The following is a 19844-nucleotide window of genomic DNA, read 5'->3' as shown; positions in this document are numbered from 1 at the left end:
TATATCACAACAATAATTGAATTATGGAGGGTAGAAGGAAAAAATGTCCACTTATATATGATAAAAAAACAGTTCAAAAACCGCCCAGAATATCGCTGGTGTAACAAAGAGTGCGGTATGAATATAGTAATTATAGATAAATTGCAGTATACCGAGGTAAACAAATTAATATCACTTTAAACTTAAGCAGTTCATTATTGAAAATTTCAACGAGTTCCATATAATATAATTTAGTACATATAACCCAAAATAAATTTACCCTGATGCTAATGTGGCGCCATCTTATTATACACAGTGTTTGGGAAATCAGGTCCAGCCACAAGCAAACACACGAACTTAACTGAAGAAACGGAAACTATTTAATCGCAGCTATTGAAGATTACAATGACTGCCAAACTTTTTAACTAAATTTTTTATATATATCAACTTTGACAAGACACGAGGCTACTTCGACGCGATTAAAGCGACAACAACAACCACTTACTTCATTATACCGATTACAACCATGACAGACACTAATTCCACAACACACAGGTTGTTTTCCTTCTCTCTACCCTCAGCAAATTGATAACCAAATACGAATATGAAAACACTTCTTTGTAACTACGTTTTTCACTTTGGATTACCTCCTTGCACTTTCTTATAATCTTTATTGAGTAATAATCCATATTTCTGCATCCAATAATGTAGAGAATGTTTTAAGTAGCCTGGTTATGATTCAATTTTAAATTATAATTCTAAATAAATCGAATTAAATGCCTACATAACCTCAATAGACAATCGTATCGTGACGTCACGGCTTTAAAATTGTTATAGTTAACTTTCCAAACAAGTGTTCCAGAAGAATTTTTTGCTAAATTCTTCAAAGAAAATACAAAAAAAACACAAATTAATAAACATATATACGTTCTTCAAAGCAGTTAAAACTTCTTTAGTCTACTTTTTAAAGCTCTTGAAGACCAAACATTTATCTGGTATTTGAGGGGTAATGTGGAAACGCAGCTGTGTTTGACGTATAGATTTCAAAAATGACAATTCGGAACATGCGCCGTTTGCAGCATGCGCACGCACGTTGTTGATTGGGTTGTCAAATCGTGCGATTGGAAAGCAATAATGGACTTCGAAACTTCCGTTTGGAAGCGGTCTAAACGACTGTGAAAATTAATGTTGGTAGTCTGTTTTATGTTTTTGTTTCTTTGTATAGATAACAAGCTTCTGTCTGCGGTATATTTAAAAAAACATTATGTAATATTAGAAAAATTATTTATTACAAGTGCACTGAAACTGAATAACTTAACGATATTTTAATTAAATAATTGATGGGGCATCTGCTGCTTTAAGTAATAATTAGTTTATTGTATTATTATTTGAAAATTAAATCAAATGACATTTCTGTATACTATTTGGCGTATATATATACAGCTTTAGTATATAGAATGAATTTATATACTTCATAGTGACAAACAACAGATTGCAAAGAATACGATCATTTCTATAAACTTTGAAATGATTTTTCTAGTGATACTTTTTATTTTTTATTGTTTGATAGCAGGTTAGTACAAGTTTACTATCTCTCTTTGAAGAGTAATTGATAAATATTGCACCATTATCTATGAAAAGTATATTTATAAAGGTCCAATGAGACAAAGGTTTTTTAGTCGATAAAATAAAAATTAAAAATATATATAAATGGCTTTTTTTCTATGATTTCGTATTCCTTAGACTTTTTGATATGTTTATGCTTCTAAATATTTTCGATTTTAGGACGTTTCTGATTTAAAATTAGTTTTTTTTTTAAACTTTTTTAAAGACAAATAAAGATTTGACGTTTCGACCTGTTGCGGTTTTGATAAAAAAAACTAATTTTGAGTCAGAAGAGACCTAAAATCAAGAAGATCTAGAAATATAAGTAGATGTTTTTAAGTTTAATTATTTCAAAATTAAGTTTGATGTAAAATCAGTTTTTTTAAGTAAAATTTGCCCAAAAAATGAATTGTTCGAGTTTAAGTTGAAGAAAATAGATTTTTGAAATTGGATTTCTAAAGTTCAGTCTGATCAAAACTGGTTATTTTGTATTTGATTGGGTGAAAAAGTTTCTTCTTTAAGTTGAAATTTGGTGAAAAATTGGCTTTTATAAGTACAGTTTTTTTTCAAAATTGGTCCTTTCGTGCTTAATTGGGTATGAAATAATCTTTTTACAATTCAATATGATCGAAAATTGATTTGTATAAGTTCAGTCTGATCAAAATTGGTTATTTTGTACTTGATTGAGTCAAAAATATGCTTTTATAAGTTCAATTTAATCGAGAATTGGCTTCTATAAGTTCAGTTTGATCAAAATTGGTCCTTTTGTGCTTAATTGGGTATGAAATAATTGTTTTTTCAATAAAACATGAACGAAAATTGTTTTTTACAATAAGCTTTCCTAAGCTTAATTTGATCAAAACTGGTCTTTTATAAATTCAGTTTGCTGAAAATTCATTCTACTCTCCGTTATCGGGTCTAAAATATCCTTCTTTAAGCTCAAATTTAATAAAAAATTGGCTTTTACAGGTTAAGTTTGTACAAAATTGGCTCTTTTGTGCTTAATTGGGTCTACAATGAGCTTTCTTAAGCTCAATTTCACCAAAAATTGACTTTTATGAGCTCATTTTGGTCAGAATTCGATCTTTTGTGATTAATTAGGTCTAAAATAATCTTTTCTGAATTCTGTTTGATTGAAAATTGGTTTTTACAATTTCAGTTTGGTAAAAATTGGTTCTGCTTTGCTCTATTTTGTCAAAAATTTGCTTTTTTAAACACAATTGGATGAAAAATTGGCTCTTATAAGTTCAGTTAGGTTCTAATTGGCTCTTCTGTGCTTAATTGGGTCCAAAATAAACTTTTTCAAGTTTAATTTTATCAAAAATTGGCTTTTACAGGATAAGTATTGTCAAAATTGGTTCTTCTTTTTGTTTGGGTTAAAAATAAGCTTTTATAAATTCAATTTTATCGAAAATTGGCTTCTATAAGTTCAGTTTTTTTTAAAATTGGTCATTTTGTGCTTAATTGGGTATGAAATAATCTTTTTACAATTCAATCTGATCGAAAATTGGTTTTTACAAGTTCAGTCTAATCAAAATTGGTTATTTTGTACATGATTGGGTCAAAAATATGCTTTTATAAGTTTAATTTTATCGAAAATTGGCTTCTATAAGTTCAGTTTTTTTTAAAATTGGTCATTTTGTGCTTAATTGGGTATGAAATAATCTTTTTACAATTCAATCTGATCAATAATTGGTTTTTACAAGTTCAGTCTAATCAAAATTGGTTATTTTGTACATGATTGGGTCAAAAATATGCTTTTATAAGTTTAATTTTATCGAAAATTGGCTTCTATAAGTTCAGTTTTTTTTAAAATTGGTCATTTTGTGCTTAATTGGGTATGAAATAATCTTTTTACAATTCAATCTGATCAATAATTGGTTTTTACAAGTTCAGTCTAATCAAAATTGGTTATTTTGTACATGATTGGGTCAAAAATATGCTTTTATAAGTTTAATTTTATCGAAAATTGGCTTCTATAAGTTCAGTTTTTTTAAAAATTGGTCATTTTGTGCTTAATTGGGTATGAAATAATCTTTTTACAATTCAATCTGATCAATAATTGGTTTTTACAAGTTCAGTCTAATCAAAATTGGTTATTTTGTACATGATTGGGTCAAAAATATGCTTCTATAAGTTTAGTTTGATCAAAATTGGTCCTTTTGTGCTTAATTGGGTATGAAATAATTGTTTTTTCAATTAAATATAAACGAAAATTGTTTTTTACAAGTTCAGTCTGATCAAAATTGGTTATTTTGCACTTGATTGAGTCAAAAATAAGCTTTTCAAAGTTAAATTTTATCAAAAATTTGCTTCTCTGCCAAAAATAGGATTTTTCCAGTTTAATCTAAACAAAAGTTAACTCTTTTCAGTTCAATTAGGTCAAAAGTAGACATTTCTATAATAAGTTCGTCGAAAAATAGATTTTTTTATTTCCATTTCCATATTTTCTTTTTTTAAATATTTTTAATGAAACGTCTTTAATAAAAAAGTTCAAATAATTTTTTCTAATTAATTCTTGTTCTTTCATAATTTAACTGGTCGTTTTTCTGATTTGAATTCGATCAAAAATTGTCTTTATAACTTTAATTTGTTTTCAAATCCTAATGATCAAAAATTGATTTTCCAAACTTTTAATTCAGTTAAAAAAAGTAAGAGCTAACACTGGACACGATTTTGAACATACTATTTACATAGTGATAATACACGTTTGCTTTACTTATTGGACGTAATGCTTCATCTACATTGTGAATGCGAATAATTCAAATTCTTCATTTCCTGTTTAACAAATGTTGTAGATGGCGAAACAAGAAAAACATCGTGCTATCCTATGAAAACTTATTTTATCTTAATATGATCAAAGGGCATTATGTTGTAATCATAACATTATTATATATTAGAAAACGTCAGAATCCTTTGTTTTTTTAAATTTTATTCCTTCAATTGTTGACCTTTTTTCGATTTCGCTAGTAATTTCACATTTTGTATTTTCCTTTTGTTAATAATAGTTTAAAGCCGAGTAGAAACGGAATTGAGCTGATTTTATTCTATTATACGCCTTATATTTAAGTGTCAAATCTTCTTTCTTGCTTAGATTTGGAAAAACGTTATGAATATGAAATTTCCAGCAAAAATTTATGATGTCGCTGTTGTATTTTGTCACGGTACCATTCTACGTTTCTTTTTAATTTTAGGTTGTAACTCGGAAGACCCATTTGTACAAATTCCTCAAGGTCACGTACAAGGATATTATAAAAAATCTTACAACGGTCGAACGTATTCCGCTTTTGAAGGCATACCATACGCCAAACCACCAGTTGGACATTTGAGATTTGCTGTGAGTGTAATTATAAAATACATAACTCAATAAGCCCTGTGACTAACTGTCACAGTCTCGTTTCTCTAATTTATCGATGCCTTGCTTGTAGGATTTGTCTTTTATCTGAAAATAGGCTTCAATTTCAGTAATTGCTTCTTCATTTCAACTAAATTTCTTACCGGTGAGTATTTTTTGAGATTAGCGAATAGGCAGTAGTCACTGGAGGTCAGATCTGGACTGTACGGTGTAATTCGTCCAATTTAACAATCGTTGGCATCGACTTGAATCGGTGCATTGTCTTGGTGAAGCAGTGGTTTTTTCTTCGACATATGAGGCCGTTTTTACTTGATTTTTGCATTCAACGGTCCAATAATTCTATGGAAAGAAGACAAATGACAAAAGTTGTAGGTAATGAGAAGATTTACAGCTTTTGTATTTTCACTTTTTTCACATAACCTCAAAATTTATGCGAGAAATTAAAAAAGTCAAGATTTTTTTCACCAAATTTTGAAGAAAATTTATTGTCCCAAATATTTATTTGAATTGAAATATTTATTTTTTTCACATTATTTTGACATATTACGGTAAAAGTAAATTTTCGAACGAAAATTTTCAGTCAGTCAAAATAACAGATTTTTTTTTAAATGTCGGTGAGATTTTTATTCGTTGAAATCTCTACTTTTTGATGGCGTGAAAAAATATTACCATCACCATGATAAACTTTCTCAGAAAAGGTCAAAAAAAAAACGGAAAAAATTCGGATCCGAAATTTCAATTATGTATATTTTTTAGATGTTTATTAAAATTTGACACTCCTGTTACTTATGTTAAGTAATTTCACATGGAATCTCACGTTTTTCGTGTAATGACAGTGAAAAAATACAATAAATAACTAAAAATTGTAAATAATGATCAAAAAAAAATTCGGGTGTTTTTTTTGTCTTATTTTTTGCCTTTTCTAGACACCAACAGGAAGTGTCAAAATAACGTGAAAAAATAAATATTTAAAATCAAATAAATTACAGTGAGACATATGAGACATAAAGAGATAACTTTTCACAAAATTTCGTGAAAAAACAGTTTTTTGTGTAAGATAAAAGTTACAAACGAAAAACTTGGTTTTTTGAACTTTTCACATGAATTTTGAGGTTATGTGAAAAAAGTAAAAATACAAAAGCTGTAGATCTTTTTATTACCTACAACTTTGCTCTTTGACTTTTTTTCCTAAGACTTGTAGTTTTGCCGGAAATCCGTTTCTTACACTTAAAAACTCACCACCTTTCCTTTCATAACATCAGAACGCCCGTAAATTATTTTTCCTTTAATTTTTATCATATTCTCCTCCTTTTCCAATGGATTTCATTGTACTATTATTTTTTTTTGGTTTCAAAAATTATCGACTCTGGTCTAAAAATACTGAACTGAACCTTCCCTTGTGCCTTTGGATGCTTCGGACCTGGTTCACCAGCTGTAGTCCACTCAGATAAAGATAGTTTTGATACCGGAGTCAAGTGATGGATCCATGTTACATTTATTGTCACATTGTCTGGTGGCTTTATTTGTTTTTCGTTTTTTTTTTACAATTTATAATCCAAGTTACTATCTCTTGAACATTTTTTAGGAACCGGAGGCTGCCGATAATTGGAATGGAGTTTTAATTGCCAATAAAACTTACAGATGTGCATGTTATATTCCTATTGTTGGATTGAGGGGCGTTATGGGTAATGATTCATTAATTATTATTTTACAGACAATAGAATATTATAATATTCCACTAGTTTTGACAAAATAAATATCCGGTAATTTAGAGGTACTTGGAACTGAAAATTCTTCGACATCTTTATCTTTGATCGCACTTACTCTAACTAATGAAAGTTTTCCCGGACTTACGGAGTTGTGAGGACTCGATTTCTTTTTCCACTGAAGTTTCAATCCTTTATCAAGGCTAAAAATATAAGATACATTAACATAAACTTGAAATTTGTGATTGTGTAAATATCGACGGTTTTAATGAATATGATAAAGTTACGACAGGAAAATTTAGAAAAATATATAAATAGCAGGAAGATGGAAAAGCAAACTCTCTTTGGTCTATTTTGTCTTTACTGTCTCTCTTTTTTTTCGTTCTTGCATGGTGTTATTTCTTGTTGCTTGAATGAGAAACGGAGAATTTACAAATCCTCTATATGGAATTGAATATAAACTAGAGGTTAGTGAGTTTCAATTATTGGTACCAATAAATGGAACAAACTCATCGAAAAAATAAATTTCCACTTACATGAAATTCATCTCAAACGCTATGGAATCCTGGTAATCGTTTTCGCGGTTACGGGACTCATCCGGTTGCAGTCCCTTTTTTTGGGGACTCTCCATTGTATCAAAGATCCTTTTTGCTGATTGAGATTTCTTTGCTATTCAATTTTTTAAAAATCATATCGTATATTGTTTGATAACAAAAACCAAATCAATAATAAATTTGCCGAAACAATTGTTCACAATAGTTTTGACGCGGGCAAGAATTTTAAAGTTGCGCGTTTTATGATTAAGTTACTTTAAAGTATTATTTTTTTTTCAATTACTCTTTTTATAGTTTATTACAGAGCTAGAGAATCCTCTGGGCGACACTAGCTTTAAAAAAAAGCTAATCCATCAGGTCAAATCCTAGAATGATCCTCTGAGTGTTAATAAAAGTTTCACAGTTACAGATGATATACGTCGTAGTTTACTCAATCTTGTCGTTGATAAGAATCAGGTTGTTTTCTTTTTTCACAACTTAAGGTGTTTTTCAATATGTGAACAAGGGATTCCCATAACATTTCGGTTCCTATCAGCAGTTGAGTATCTTCAAGATCGGCTAGGTCATTGGCAATCTCCAGATCAGCGTTTTTTCACCAGACAACACATTGAATATCGCATTAACCTTTTCACTGCTAGTATTATTTTATCAATAATTTCTTAAATCCATTAGAATGCGCTTATGGGACTATTTTTGTCAGTTGTAACATTCAAATGTTAAAAATCTTGCGAACGACTTTAGGGATGGTTTGCAAGCACTCAACGTTCGTCTAGATCTACTAAAATGCGGCAAAGCTGGGAAAGCTTCACTGATTTTACTATAAAAGGGCGTCGTAGTAAAACGCCCATTAGCTAGATCTGAATAACGGCCTAGTCAGACGACATTTCATAGTTTCCTTCTTTGTTTTTTTTGAAAATCCTTTCATATCAGAGATGATTCTTGGATTGGCGTCATATTGCAGATTGGCTAAAACGCATTTCATAAGATATTCGTTTAAACCAACAGAAGTGGCAATGGAGTCATTGCCTTTTTTTCCTTTCTGGTGTGTATTAATTATGAACACAACTTGGAACATAGAAAATAGTCAAACAACTATTTAGTAATATTCATTAGATCCTCAAAAAACTCTTCATTCAGAGGTCCTTCCCGTGTAGCAGAAAACTGTCAAAAATGTGATATTTTTAGTTAACTATTCGTTTATATTATTTGATTGTGGAAACGTCCTGATCTTGACAGTGGATAAAGCTTGTGGCTTCTTGCTTTTCTCCATGCCCATGAACATAGAAAGAAACGTCTGACTAAAGCTTTTATATCCTTATAAAAATATGATGCATCTTTACAGTCAAAATAATCGTATCCGTTTTATTTCACCGTTAGTGTCAAATCTTTTACCGCATTTTTGCCGCATTTTTTAACGTTGTATGTGATTCCTTTACGTAGATCGAAAAGATACTCAAAATATTGTAGCCATTACTTTTCCAGTACTTTTCGTTTCATATTGAATGAGCATAGTTCAAATACTAATTACAATTGAATTGATTAAACTTTCTTGGTCCTCGTGGCAAAGTTTTGAAAATCGCTCACAACTATCGACGCTGAAAATTCCAGGCCCCCATTTTGCCATATTTCAATGTTCATTAACACTTGTTTTGGAAATATTAGTCTGGGCTGCAGGTTTTTTGTCATTTAGTACAATTTCTTCCACTAAATGTAATATTTTCTGGAGTAATCAGCACGGGAATCATCTTTTGATGATTCTAGTCTCCAGCGAAATAACTGGGACAATTTTTTATACTTCAAAACTTATCCTTCACAGTCCCCATTGATTTGCGTTGATGTTAATCCTTTTTAAGTCAAAATTCCAACTCTGGATCGAAGCAGCAAGGGTTGTGTAAACTTGTTGAAGCTTGTCATTACCACGTGCAAAAACGGTTTCGATACATTTTTCATACCAGAAGTGAAATTTCCTAATTACGTTATGAACAATAATGATTTTTTTCTTACCAATTGCTCCAATCAATTCTAGGAGACGAAAACTGTTTGTATGTATATGTATATGTGCCTTTGAAGAGAATTGTTGGAGACGAAAATTTGAATGTAATTATTCATATACATGGTGGAGCATTCATGGTTGGTTCTCCTGGACTTGTAGCCGGACCTGATTATTTATTAGATGAGGATGTTGTGTATGTTTCATTTAATTACCGTTTAGCCATTTTAGGTAAGTTATAGATTGATTCTTTATTTTAATTACGTCGAGTTTCTTAAAGTATGAGTTTAAGAAACAAGAAAATAATCACTGGGGACTAAATCTGATAAATGCGGTGGGTAGTCAATCCATTCGTGAAATTTAGTCATGGCGATCACTGAACTGTGAGATGGTGCGTTGTCCTGAGTTTTGTTGTCCCATTTTTTTTAATATTTGCAATTTTTCCTTTTACCATATATAGCAATTAGTCGTATCACTCTCGTGTTAATATTTTATTTTTTTAAAATTAGTCGATGATAAAAAACTCATAACTATCTCAAAGAACGGTCGCAATCACTTTTCTAGTCGATGAAACTGTCTTTGCATATTTTAGAGCAGATTCGCTCTTTGGTGCCAGTGGAGAAGATGTTGTGTGCCTTGTTTTGGGACAAGAAAGAAGTAATTGCGGTTGATTTTCTCTTGAAACACCGAACATTGACCGCGTAGTATTATGGTGACTTACTAAAAAATATAAAGTCTGTCTACAGATCAAAACGACGCCATGTTTTAATCTGTAGTGCGATATTGCTGCAAGACAGCGGCAGACCGCATACAGCTCGGTTTAAGATGAAAACGTTGAACGAAATCGATTGGTAAACACTGGAGCACTCTCCTCATAATTATGATTTGTGATGACTTGGTGGACTGTGATTCGAAAGAAATGCGGAGGTAGAGTCCTGGTTACGTGGCAAATCGAGAGAGTGGCAAACGTGTGTAGAGTGAGACGAAGACGAAGATATCTTTGGTTTGAGGCTTCAGGCAAATAATTCTTGTTATAAAAATTCATGTAACAAATTTAATGTTCACGCTTAGTTTTTCCTTCCCTTCGACTACAAAATTAGTCTTTGATTGTCAAAAGAAATGCGATTTAAATTTTATAGGATTTTTAAGTACCGAAGACAACGTTGTATCTGGTAACAATGGTTTGAAGGACCAAGTTATGGCTTTAAAATGGGTTAAGGATAATATAAAATATTTTGGTGGAAATCCCGATTCCATTACTTTAACTGGATTTTCAGCTGGTGGCGCAAGCGTTCACTATCATTACCTTTCACCCTTATCGAAAGGTAAGTAAGATGGCAATCATAATATATGTTTAATTTTATCGAAAACTGTTGGGATTATGGATTAGGTAACGGTGTATTTATGAAAAAAAAACTATTTACGTTATAAATTCGAAGATTATTTTATTTATGTTCGAGATTCGAAAGTATGTTTTTACAATGTTAAGGATCGGAGAGAGTTAAACTACCTACTACCTAAACTTAATATATTTTTATATTTCCTCGTAGAAACTAATTAATTTTTCATGATTTAGAAAAGCATTTACTATTAATTAAGATTGTTTCAAAAGCTCCTGGCCTTAAACTATCCTCAAAATTCTCAAGCCAAATAATGATATCGAACGAGTAGTACATGTTTGTAGATACCTATCATTTAACATATACCTTTCAGGTTTATTCCATAGAGGATTATCACAAAGTGGAACTGCGCTCGTTCCTTGGGCAATCATAGAAAAACCTTTAACTAAAGCGAAACAAGTAGCGTCCCATCTCGATTGTCCAACACATTCTACCAAAGAAATGGTTGAATGTCTTCGTAAAACTACCGCTAAGGATCTTTTGACAGCAATGTCAAAGCTATTTCTATACTTTAAAATAGTACCGCTCATTATTTTTGGTCCGGTAATAGAGAAAGGGGATAATCCGTTTTTAAATGAACATCCATATACATTGATCAAGCGGGGTGAATTTCAGAACGTTCCATGGATTACATCTAATGTCAAAGACGAAGGAATTTTCGTAGCACTAGGTAAATATTTCTTTCTATTATATTTCTATTTCTATTTCTATTTCTATTTCTATTTTTCTATTTCTATTTCTATTTCTATTTCTATTTCTATTTCTATTTCTATTTCTATTTCTATTTTTCTATTTCTATTTCTATTTCTATTTCTATTTCTATTTCTATTTCTATTTCTATTTCTATTTCTATTTCTATTTCTATTTCTATTTCTATTTCTATTTCTATTTCTATTTCTATTTCTATTTCTATTTCTATTTCTATTTCTATTTCTATTTCTATTTCTATTTCTATTTCTATTTCTATTTCTATTTCTATTTCTATTTCTATTTCTATTTCTATTTCTATTTCTATTTCTATTTCTATTTCTATTTCTATTTCTATTTCTATTTCTATTTCTATTTCTATTTCTATTTCTATTTCTATTTCTATTTCTATTTCTATTTTTCTATTTCTATTTCTATTTCTATTTCTATTTCTATTTCTATTTCTATTTCTATTTCTATTTTTCTATTTCTATTTCTATTTCTATTTCTATTTCTATTTCTATTTCTATTTCTATTTTTCTATTTCTATTTCTATTTCTATTTCTATTTCTATTTCTATTTCTATTTCTATTTCTATTTCTATTTCTATTTCTATTTCTATTTCTATTTCTATTTCTATTTCTATTTCTATTTCTATTTCTATTTCTATTTCTATTTCTATTTCTATTTCTATTTCTATTTCTATTTCTATTTCTATTTCTATTTCTATTTCTATTTCTATTTCTATTTCTATTTCTATTTCTATTTCTATTTCTATTTCTATTTCTATTTCTATTTCTATTTCTATTTTTCTATTTCTATTTCTATTTCTATTTCTATTTCTATTTTTCTATTTCTATTTCTATTTTTCTATTTCTATTTCTATTTCTATTTCTATTTCTATTTCTATTTTTCTATTTCTATTTCTATTTTTCTATTTCTATTTCTATTTTTCTATTCCTATTTCTATTTCTATTTCTATTTCTATTTTTCTATTTCTATTTCTATTTTTCTATTTCTATTTTTCTATTCCTATTTCTATTTCTATTTTTCTATTTCGTACCATAATCATGATTTTCAAATATTGGAATCGTTGCTCAAATTGTTGTCTCAAGATTGACAGAAAAAGCTTCTCGGAAAATGATGTCTTTATCTAAACAACTTTCCGGTTATATCTCTGTCCAAAATGTAGGAAGAAACTTTTTGAACTTTTGCAAAACTCTGCCTGTGTCAAGTTAAGTATAGATGGCGTGAAAATAATGCCGTGACAAAAAAAATTTCTCATACGACCTCACCTTTCTGAATTATACTTATAGACCAGGGGAGGTTTGTGCCCAATGGTTAACAATCCGTAACTTTTACAGGGACAACCTGTACAATCTAAATATACCAATAATGAATTTTTCAATTGATTTTCAACAAAAAGATATTCTTTGCTTAACTCGATAAAACTTTTGGCTTAGGAGATATGTAGATTTTTAGATCGTCGTACATATTAAGAAAGACGTTCGCCATAAAGAGACATTCTGAAGAAAATTATCATAAATTGTAATTATTTATTGAAAATACTTATAGGATGTTGAGTTGAAGTTTAATTGGAGTTGATGTTCAGCCTCAACGATTGTTATAGACAGCTCTATATCCCAATCAGGGGGAATCTGATTGTCTTTAGTTGTAATTTCATCATTCTCTTCTACTAGATTTATCTCCAGGGGATTCATCGCTGTACTCACGACTCAGAATAGTCGTCCATAATCTTCTTCTATTTCCGTATTCACTTGTTGCTCACATCAGTTTATGTTATACTTAGAAGAGTTGATGTTGTATGATGTTTTTTTCTGGAGGTTTCTGGTGTCTTTGAAATTAATCGTTGATTTTATGTCATCTTGATACTATTGGATTTTCATCCCAAACTGTTCACTTGTCGTTTAATTTTCCTTATTCTGAACTGTGTACTTTGTATTGTTGTAGTTTACATCGTAAGCAGCTCCTTTTAATAAAGACTGCAACTCTGTACTTTCAAAAATCAATATCTCGAAAACGAAATAAAAAAGGGAATATTTAATTCAATTTCTTAGACCGTTTGTGTTTATAAATATTCTTGATATTAAGTCTCTTCTGTTTCAAAATTTTTTAAATAATTTTTAAAAGAAATAAATTGACGTTTCTACTTTTCTTTAAGTCTTTATCAAGAATATTTATAAACATAAACATATCAAAAGGTCTAAGAAATAAGAAATTTCAATTGACTTTTAAAACGAATTTTGTCTAACACATCTGACACTGACTTAAACGTTGAATCAACATTTTCAAACGTCATTTCTAACATGTCTTTTTTGTTCTCGTCTGAATTTCTTCATGTTTTGAAGTTGGATTTTATTTTTACAGGTATGATATTAACTCGTGCTACAAACGAGGTAGATAAAAAGTGGGATGAAATTATACCATATTTGCTGGATTTGTATGATACAGTAGATGAAGCTGATAAGATGGCGGTTACGAAGAGTATTAGAAAGTATTATTACGATCATAAATCACTAAGCGAAGACAATCTTTCTTCTATGGTGGAGGTGAAATATTTTTTGATTTATTTAGTGATATAATCAGTATTATCATGTTTTTTGGAAACCCACATAATTAACAATATTGAATATTTTGTAATTATTATTTCGTTCATATTTCCTCCAATTTGATAATTTAGCAAAGACATCCGATATAATTTGTTTATTTAAATTATTGACAAGAATAATCGATGAGGACCAGCTTCATACCATCTTGTAGGTGGTTGGGATGTATTCGGTTTTTCTTCCTTTGCAATCTTCACCAACTGTCGTCTGACATTCTGTCCACGTGGTATTTCCATTTCCTTCGCCGATTTCTCGTCCATCTCACTATATCCTGGATGTCACACATCTCCCTTATTTCATCATTTCTCTGTGGTTAAATAATGTGTGTCCCACTATGCCATTGATCTCAGCCTCTTAGTTATGATGCTCTCTGCTCTGATCTCTATCGAGTATGTCATTACTGGTCTCACACAGGTCTTGTATATTTTGACTTTGCCCCTGATAGTCATAAATAATATTAATCACGCTCATCTTTAAATTTCTGTTACTTGTAATGTTCGCTTCTAGATATTTGAATGACATCGCTTGTTCTGATCGTTCTCTGGATACTGTAGAATATTCAGGATATTTGCATGATAAAAGCTTTCGCTATTTGTTCAAACCTATACAGCAGCCTTTGAAAGTTTACTTCGTCTTCTGAAATTATTACTGCGTCCTCAGCAAACATACTATTTTTATTTCTTTGTTTCCCATTCGGTATCATCTTCCAGCTTGCTTTATCTCGTTTATAATCTCATCCATTATGATGATGAACAAGATCTGTCACTGAGGCAGAGGCTGTCTGCTTGTCTGATATATGTGTAATTAGAGGTATTCGATTACTTCTATTATGTTGGAGTGAATCTTCCTTCTCTTCATTAGAGTGTTACATCCCTTAATCGTACCTTATCAAGTGCTTTGGTGAGATCAATGAAGCACATCTTATTGAAATCTATAGTCTTTTCCGTATCACAAAATTAGCATCTATAGCAGAGCTGTTCTTTCTAAATCCTTATCTCATCGAGCTAATAACTCGATAATTTTTAATCAACTATTGTTCTAATTGTATTTTGATGCAAATGGATGAATCAATACAATTATTCCATATAAATATGTTTCAGTTATGCAACGATAGGTTCTTTTTTACCGATACAGAACAAGCAATAAGATTACAATCGGCGGTTAACAAGAGCGAAGTTTATTATTATTTCTTAACTTATATACCAACTAATCCATCAATACCGTATTTTGGAATCAAAAAAGGTAAATCTAATTTGACTGCAGTTGTTTTCAGTGAAACTTTACACTAGCTTCTTTTCTCCTAAACAAAACTCCAGTAAATACAAAACATACCAATAATATGTTCATGATTTTGTAATAAATAAAATATTAAACATAAAACATCCCTTCGTGTTTTTCACAAAACCAGATCATTTTAATACCATCTTATTGCCTTTGGCTAGTGCCGATGCTGAAGCCACTACTGTCTTTAAGAGTTTAATCTTTTCTTCTGTCATCTGCTGCTAAATTATCTTCCAATCCTGTCCATTCGCTACCACGTCCGTACATACTAACCTCTCCTTGACCTTTCTTTGCTTTCTTCTCCCCTTTGGACCAAAAATATTCCCATAGTGGATACCTTACTTACCATTTACAATAAACATGAATCCCCAAACGTCCTCGTAGAAAAAGCATTCCTAGAAATTTTGCATAAAAAATCCTGCAACCCAATTTTCTATACGGATGCTTCCAATCGGTTGCGCAGACATTACAAACCACAAACTCATAAGTTCTTTCCAATTCATCCAAGCTTCCAAATTTATCCTTCTCAACTATCCAATTGTCCAGTAAATGTACGACAAACTATCTTGATATAACAGTCTCTTTTATCCGGTTCCATCGCACAGGATTTGCTAGAAACGAATCTGCAGATCGCCATGCCAAAGAAGCCACGAAGAATCCTCCTGAAATCCTTCAGGAGGTTGAGCTTGCCAATGATCTGAAGACTAACTTCAAAAACCTCTTGGCGCGATATATGGAGCATTACATAACATCCATCCATCTACTTCTCACCTTTTCCTAAACTTTTTGAATAGGAGAGAAGTTGTGACAATAAGATCGACCACGCAAAACTTCTTGTGTCAGTTAAGCACATCTTCAACGACTGCAGTTTCCATATCAGCAGTTTAATATGGAAACCAATCTCAAGGAGAGCCACCAGTTGAAAATCCTCAGAATTACCTGTGGAGTATGTCCAGTTTACCTAGTTTTTTTATTTCGATTTTTGTTTTTGAGTTGTGTGAATTAATTAATAAATCTCCTCATTCGATTCTCTCTTATACCCTTCTATTTCGTGGTAACAATTCTATGTACCCCAACTTGGTAACTTATGCTAACAAAAGAACTGAATCTTTTGAATAAAAAGTCATTTATTTCAATGCAAAATTTTTTCTAATTTCGTTGTAGGAGTTTGTCACGGCGATGACGTTGCATTATTATTTAAAACAAGTTTTATTCCATTGAAAAGAAGCAGTAGGGACGAAAAAATGATTAAAATTTTCACACAATTCATTGCTACTTATGCAAATACCAGGTAATTATTGTATTATACACTATTTAATTTGCACTAAACTAATAGCAGTGCTGCTACTTTTTCGTTAGCTCCTCAAAGTCAAGAATGGATCTTGTGAAATCATGTCAACGTTGAGTCTTATGTTGACATAAAATAAATCTCTTTCCATGTGCCCTTATCTAACAAAGCACTCTGAAACTATGACTAGAAACATTTTCGTAAAGCTTTTTTCGAAATGTCTACTCTGTCGTTGTTTTCTCAATGTTATGAATAGTGTTAAAATTTTATTTAGGTATTGGTAGGGAATATAGATCCAGAAGTAGAGTGGTGTTATATTTGGTGATGAAGGCGAAAACGAACAAACGAAAATGTTTTTAGCGGCGAAATAGTCATAAACGTATTGTAGGACGTCACTTTGTCTTGATAAAAAAGAAAACTGTCGGTACGTTTTACAAGTCTCTTTCTTCGTAAATCTTCTCGCAAATATTCCATTCCCCTCTGGTAAAATCCCAGTTTATAGTTGCTATTCTTGGAACGATTCTTATTTTTTTCGTCTGGTTTTTGTTTGTTTTCAGCAATTCAAAATAAATTCTTAAAATTTTCAAGATGAAGATACCGGTGAAGCTAATTTATGTCCTTTTATTCTTATTTTATGTGCTTCTAGAGACTTTTTCTGAAGTGAATTTTAAAAATTCGGATGCAGAAAAGGCTAATTTATGTCTTCTTTTTCTTCTTTTGTATGTTTCTACAATTTTGATATAAATTTCTTCGTGAATTTATGTCTTTTTATTCTTATTTTATGTGCTTCTAGAGATTTAAAACTTTCTGAAGTGAATTTTGAAAATTCGGATGCAGAAAAGGCTAATTTATGTCTTCTTTTTCTTCTTTTGCATCTTTCAACAATTTTGATATGAATTTCTTCGTGAATTTATGTCTTTTTATTCTTATTTTATATGCATCTAGAGATTTAAAACTTTCTGAAGTGAATTTTGAAAATTCGGATGCAGAAAAGGCTAATTTATGTCTTCTTTTTCTTCTTTTGCATCTTTCAACAATTTTGATATGAATTTCTTCGTGAATTTATGTCTTTTTATTCTTATTTTATATGCATCTAGAGATTTAAAACTTTCTGAAGTGAATTTTGAAAATTCGGATGCAGAAAAGGCTAATTTATGTCTTCTTTTTCTTCTTTTGCATCTTTCAACAATTTTGATATGAATTTCTTCGTGAATTTATGTCTTTTTATTCTTATTTTATATGCATCTAGAGATTTAAAACTTTCTGAAGTGAATTTTGAAAATTCGGATGCAGGAAAGGCTAATTTATGTCTTCTTTTTCTTCTTTTGCATTTTTCAACAATTTTGATATGAATTTCTTCGTGAATTTATGTCTTTTTATTCTTATTTTATATGCATCTAGAGATTTAAAACTTTCTGAAGTGAATTTTGAAAATTCGGATGCAGAAAAGGCTAATTTATGTCTTCTTTTTCTTCTTTTGCATCTTTCAACAATTTTGATATGAATTTCTTCGTGAATTTATGTCTTTTTATTCTTATTTTATGTGCTTCTAGAGATTTAAAACTTTCTGAAATGAATTTTGAAAATTCGGATGCAGAAAAGGCTAATTTATGTCTTCTTTTTCTTCTTTTGCATCTTTCAACAACTTTGATATGAATTTCTTCGTGAATTTATGTCTTTTTATTCTTATTTTATGTGCTTCTAGAGATTTAAAACTTTCTGAAGTGAATTTTGAAAATTCGGATGCAGAAAAAGCTAATTTATATCTTCTTTTTCTTCTTTTGCATATTTCAACAATTTTGATATGAATTTCTTCGTGAATTTATGTCTTTTCATTCTCATTTTATGTGCTTCTAGAGATTTAAAACTTTCTGAAGTGAATTTTGAAAATTCGGATGCAGAAAAGGCTAATTTCTTCTTTTGCATATTTTAACAATTTTGATACGAATTTCTTTGTGAATTTTGGAGATTTAAATGTTAATGAAGCTAATTCAAGTCTTAACTTTCTTCCTGTGTTTATTTTGAGTTATTTTCATTAATTTAAGACAGTTATTTTTGAAATGAGACATATATGTTGTTAATTTATGTGTGTTTCTTCCTTTTTTACAAGATTTTACTTGTTTTTATATAATTTTGTCCGGATGTGATATTCCTCTCAATATGAAAGATCTTCTTTAGTATAAACGTTTTTCATCGTTTGCTTACATTATTACGAAATTTCTTCTACCTCTTTTATTCGTTCCTATTTTTTCCCTATCCTATTCAACTTCATCTTTTTCAAGTTGTTCCTCTATTAGTTATGCTTATGATTTTATTTTTAGTGTTTATAACCAAATTATATTACACTGTTACTCTTTGATAGAAACTATTATTTTTTCTTCAGTAAACCTTCATTTAACAATATTGAATGGCTACCGGTTACACCTGGAAGCAAATTAATAGATACTATGAAAATAGAATCACCGACTAAAATGGAAATGATAAAGATGGAGACAATAGGATCTTCAAAGTTTTGGGAAGATTTACCAATCAAAGAAAACCGAAAGTTATTTCCTGATCTTCGTTAAAAGACTGTTGTTTAGATTAGCGTTTCAAAAATTGTGAACTGTTCTGTTTATTTTATTGTTATGTAGCAGATTAAAACTGCATTTTGAAACAGGAAAACGTTGTTTTTATATATTCACTGCTACCTCTATCGAACATGATTATTAATAGAAACGTTTTAATGTTTGCCATATTTCGATAGTAGACATTTCTCTGAACAAATTCCTTCAATAAAACTATAATCCGTCCACACCTGACTGATCGATACAAGATCCAAAAAATTCCAAGCAATCTTCTTAATATCCAATTAAATTAATCCTCGCCGATATATCTGACTTTGGGAAAAACCAGAAACCTCTTATCTGTTCTTTTTTCCATATTTACACGAGCCCAGGCGAGGCGTTTGGAATCGTGGAGAAAATCGTTCTGTTTCGAGACCGCAAAGCGATCAGATCTCGAACGCCGAGATCTCAGCGAACCTAGTAAGTTGAAGTTATTGAACTTTGTTTATTGTGCTACTTCTCCACTACCCTCGACACTACCGTTCATAGTGGAATATTTTTAAAATAAAAAAACAATTTACTGCCGTTTCGTCTAATTTATTAAACCAAGTCAAAAAACCGAACCGGAAGTCAGTAAATTCAATTACTGGTAAAACCTCGATAAATTGATTGATCTAGAAAATGCCAAATTAGTGAGTTCCTAATATTCACAATTACTCTGCCTGATGCGCGTTTCGATAACAAAGTTGATTTGACACCAATAAACCTTCTCCCGCGAAAATTAATACTCGCCAACGGGATTAATTTTCATGGGAGAAGGTTTATT

General features: G+C 30.3%; 1 protein-coding gene across 1 annotated transcript; it reads left to right on the top strand.

The window, feature by feature from the left end:
- Window positions 1-1444: 1444 nt before the first annotated feature.
- Window positions 1445-19136, top strand: LOC130452799 (venom carboxylesterase-6-like). The gene is made up of 10 exons (XM_056792253.1): window positions 1445-1552; window positions 4779-4921; window positions 6525-6624; window positions 9226-9420; window positions 10329-10514; window positions 10903-11259; window positions 13665-13846; window positions 15004-15145; window positions 16349-16475; window positions 18856-19136. Exons 1-10 carry the CDS (start codon window positions 1507-1509, stop codon window positions 19037-19039), a joined length of 1662 nt encoding a protein of 553 aa, XP_056648231.1. The 5' UTR covers window positions 1445-1506; the 3' UTR covers window positions 19040-19136.
- Window positions 19137-19844: the final 708 nt, after the last annotated feature.

Source organism: Diorhabda sublineata, chromosome 2 (assembly GCF_026230105.1).
Source record: "Diorhabda sublineata isolate icDioSubl1.1 chromosome 2, icDioSubl1.1, whole genome shotgun sequence".
Classification (NCBI taxonomy): Eukaryota; Metazoa; Arthropoda; class Insecta; order Coleoptera; family Chrysomelidae; genus Diorhabda; species Diorhabda sublineata.
This window is presented reverse-complemented; position numbering and strand designations above follow the sequence as displayed.